The sequence below is a fragment of the Diospyros lotus genome, chromosome 5 (genome assembly GCF_014633365.1).
Source record: "Diospyros lotus cultivar Yz01 chromosome 5, ASM1463336v1, whole genome shotgun sequence".
NCBI classification, from domain to species: Eukaryota; Viridiplantae; Streptophyta; class Magnoliopsida; order Ericales; family Ebenaceae; genus Diospyros; species Diospyros lotus.
Genome location: NC_068342.1, coordinates 19,393,987 through 19,397,023, shown reverse-complemented (window position 1 = coordinate 19,397,023; position 3,037 = coordinate 19,393,987). Strand labels below are relative to the sequence as shown.

The 3,037-nt window shown below is 46.7% G+C and overlaps 1 protein-coding gene across 1 annotated transcript; it reads right to left on the bottom strand.

The window, feature by feature from the left end:
• On the bottom strand, positions 1 to 540 carry LOC127802138 (uncharacterized). Its single transcript, XM_052337834.1, has one exon. The coding sequence runs from the start codon at positions 538 to 540 to the stop codon at positions 1 to 3; it is 540 nt and encodes a 179-aa protein (XP_052193794.1).
• Between the last annotated feature and the right edge of the window lie 2,497 nt (positions 541 to 3,037).

The window sequence follows — 3,037 nt, the reverse complement described above, 5'->3', positions numbered from 1 at the left end:
TCACTTGGCTACTTGATTGCTAGACCGCTCATCACGGTTGTCCCTTCCATTTCCCTTGTCGTTTCTTTTCCTGTCTCGGCTAGAACTTCTGGCTTCCTCCCTATGTCCAGCGGGCTTCTTCGAACCGAATGCCTCTTCCCATCGGATCTCCTTTGCGGCTCGCTCATAGAACTCTCCTAGATCTGTAACGGGGGATTTGTAGATGCTCTCATAGAGGTTCCCGTCTTTTCGGAAGCCTGCTGAGATGGCCGTCAAGATACTTTCATCAGAGGGACTTTCGACGTTACTCACCTCACGCCGGAACCTGGTGATGTAGTCCTTGAGGGACTCGCTCGACCTTTGGAAGACCGTGGCGAGGTGGCATGGAGGAGTGAGCTGCCGCCTCAGTGCCTTGTACTGACCGAGGAACCTCCGCTGGCATTCTTCCCAACTGCCAATGCTGCGAGATGGAAGGCTTCTGAGCCAAGCACGCGAAATATCTGCCAAGGTCGCAGGGAACACCCGGCATCTTACCAGCAAGCTAGTGGTCTGCAGGTCCATTTGGACATTGAATGCGTCCAGATGGTCATAGGGGTCGCTGTCCCCATTGTACTGCGGTATGCTTGGAACCTTGAATCTCCTGGGGAGAGCTTCGAGCTCGACTTCTCTCGTGAACGACGTCCTCTCTCCGTAGCCACTATTTTGGCCACGAGTTCCCTACCGCGCCTCCAACTCCTGCACCCTTTGGAGCAACTCCTCCACGGCTGTGCCCTGGTCCACAGATCGCTAGAGCTGCGGTCGCCTGCTTCCTCTCCCCGGGGAGCGATATAACGGGGGGTCTGTACCCCTGGACTTTGAGTTAGAGGAATTTATTGACCCTTCTGGCGAGGGAACTCTGTCAGCTTCTCTTTCATTTGGCGGGGTCCTTTCCTCTCGTGGGTGGCGAGCTCTCCGGGGTGATGGTGGCTCTGGTTGTCTCGAGACCGTTTGCGGCTGGGCCCGGGCAAGGGCCCTGACCGCTTCAGCGAGCTGCCTTACGGTGTTTTCCAATGCCTCCTAGCGTTGCTGCCAGGCCTGAATTGCCTCTGCTCCGACGGTTAGGGCGGCAGGTTGAGCCGGAGCCCGTGGGGGCACTCCTGCAGTGACTCCGGTAATTAGTGGAACCAAAGTTTCCGTTGCTGGGGCAACAGACCCTCCGATAGGCGGATCGACGTGCGATTGGTTGTGACGATTTTTCGGCAAATCAGCGATTGCATCAGAGCTTTGTGCATTCCTTCCTCTTGACATTGCTATCGATCAATGCGGGCCCTCCTTCTAGCGCCAAGATGTTGACGTACGAGAACTGTCAACCGGAGTCCGAGAGCCCACAATGCGATAACGAGTACCGAAAAGTAAGGAACAAAAGCAAAAGAACAAATAAGAAGCACACAGGATTTTTATGTGGTTCGGCCCGAATCGTGCCTGGTCCAGGACTGTTCTCTGGTTATTCTAGCAGAGTCACAGTATGTAATTCAGTCATCCTTCTTTACAGTGGCGTATCCTCCTCTATAAATAGAGTCGTGTTGTTTACAATTCGAATCAGTTCTAAGTATGGAAGGAGTCTATTCCGTTGATGGTGCTTTCCTTATCGTTTGGAATATCAGGGATAGGTTCCATGTCTTCAGGGATTTGAATTACTTTTGATAGGCAGGTGTATATCGCTTCCGATTATCTCGCGGTCTTCTAGCTGTTCTAATCTTTGGCGCATCTTTCAGCGAAGCTGAAGTCATGATGTTGTGATGCTGGGATGTTGTTTCAAGCGAGCTCGCTGTCTTCAAGCGACCTGACTTTTTACCGTGAGACTCTTCATTGGTGGTACTCGATCTCTGGGTCTGGCAGGCCTCTAAGGAATTTCGGTCGGCCTATTGGGCCTTGGGTATTTTGGGTTCGCCTTGCGGGACCGGGTCCAGCCCGCTAGCTGATTCTCGGAGATCGCCCATAACACCGTCTAACCTATTTTTTGTCTTGTAGGTCTTCTTCGAGTCCTATTTTAGTTCTCTCGAACAACTCTCTCCCACACAAGCCTTCTTCTCTCGGTAGGTTTTACCAACTTTTGGAATTGTTGTTTTTTAGGTCTTTTTTTCTTTGTATTAATGTCAAATTCCTTTTTTATTATTGTTGTGAAATTATTTAAATTATGTATATGACCCATTAAACTATAGGTATGGGTATAGGTACTTAAATATATATTTGTTCGAATAATATATTTTGTTAGGATAATATATTTTGGGTATAACTTATTACTCTACAAATACAAGCATAGAGAGTGAAATACTATAGGAAAAATAAAGACACATATACAAGAATGGGTAAAAGGACTCGTCCTATACCTTCATTGCCATTTCTTGGCAAGTGTAATACCCGAGAATTTCTTAAGTACTCAAGTCTAATTATTTTGGGGTATAAGTAAAATTTTCCAAAGTTTTGGGGTTGAAATGTAATTTCTCAAAAGTTGGTGGGACTAAGTGAAAATTTATAGAGATTGAGGACTTGAGGGAAGAGGATCAAAGTGAAAAGAACTGAAAAAAAGATAGTAGAATAGCAAAAGAATGGTGTGAAACTTGCAAAAAATCGTTAACTACCGACCATCGGCATCCAATCGCCAATCAAAGAGAAAGGACAGGCCATCATGGTCTAAGGATAAGCTCAAGGGCGTGGGGTGAATTGATTAGCAGGAGGAACAATTATAAATAACCAAAGTTAGGCTGAGGTTTTATCAAATATTCAATCGGGTAATCCAAGTGTTCAGGGAAAAAATCGAGAGGCATGGATAAGGGGTTTTTGTTTTTCAAGTTGTGGAAATTATTCCTGAAAATTTTAGTGAGTTTTCATGTCAATTTGAGAGTGATTCGAAGTTTGGCCGGAAAGAATTGTAATTGGGCGATTTGGGTTACTTTGGCCAAAATTTTCAAACCACTAGTAAGCTCATTGTGTTTGGAAGAAGGGGTAGAGCAAAATAGAAGAAGAAACCAAGAAGATTGGAGCAAAAACTAGTCTCCGGCATTTAGGCGTGTGGGAG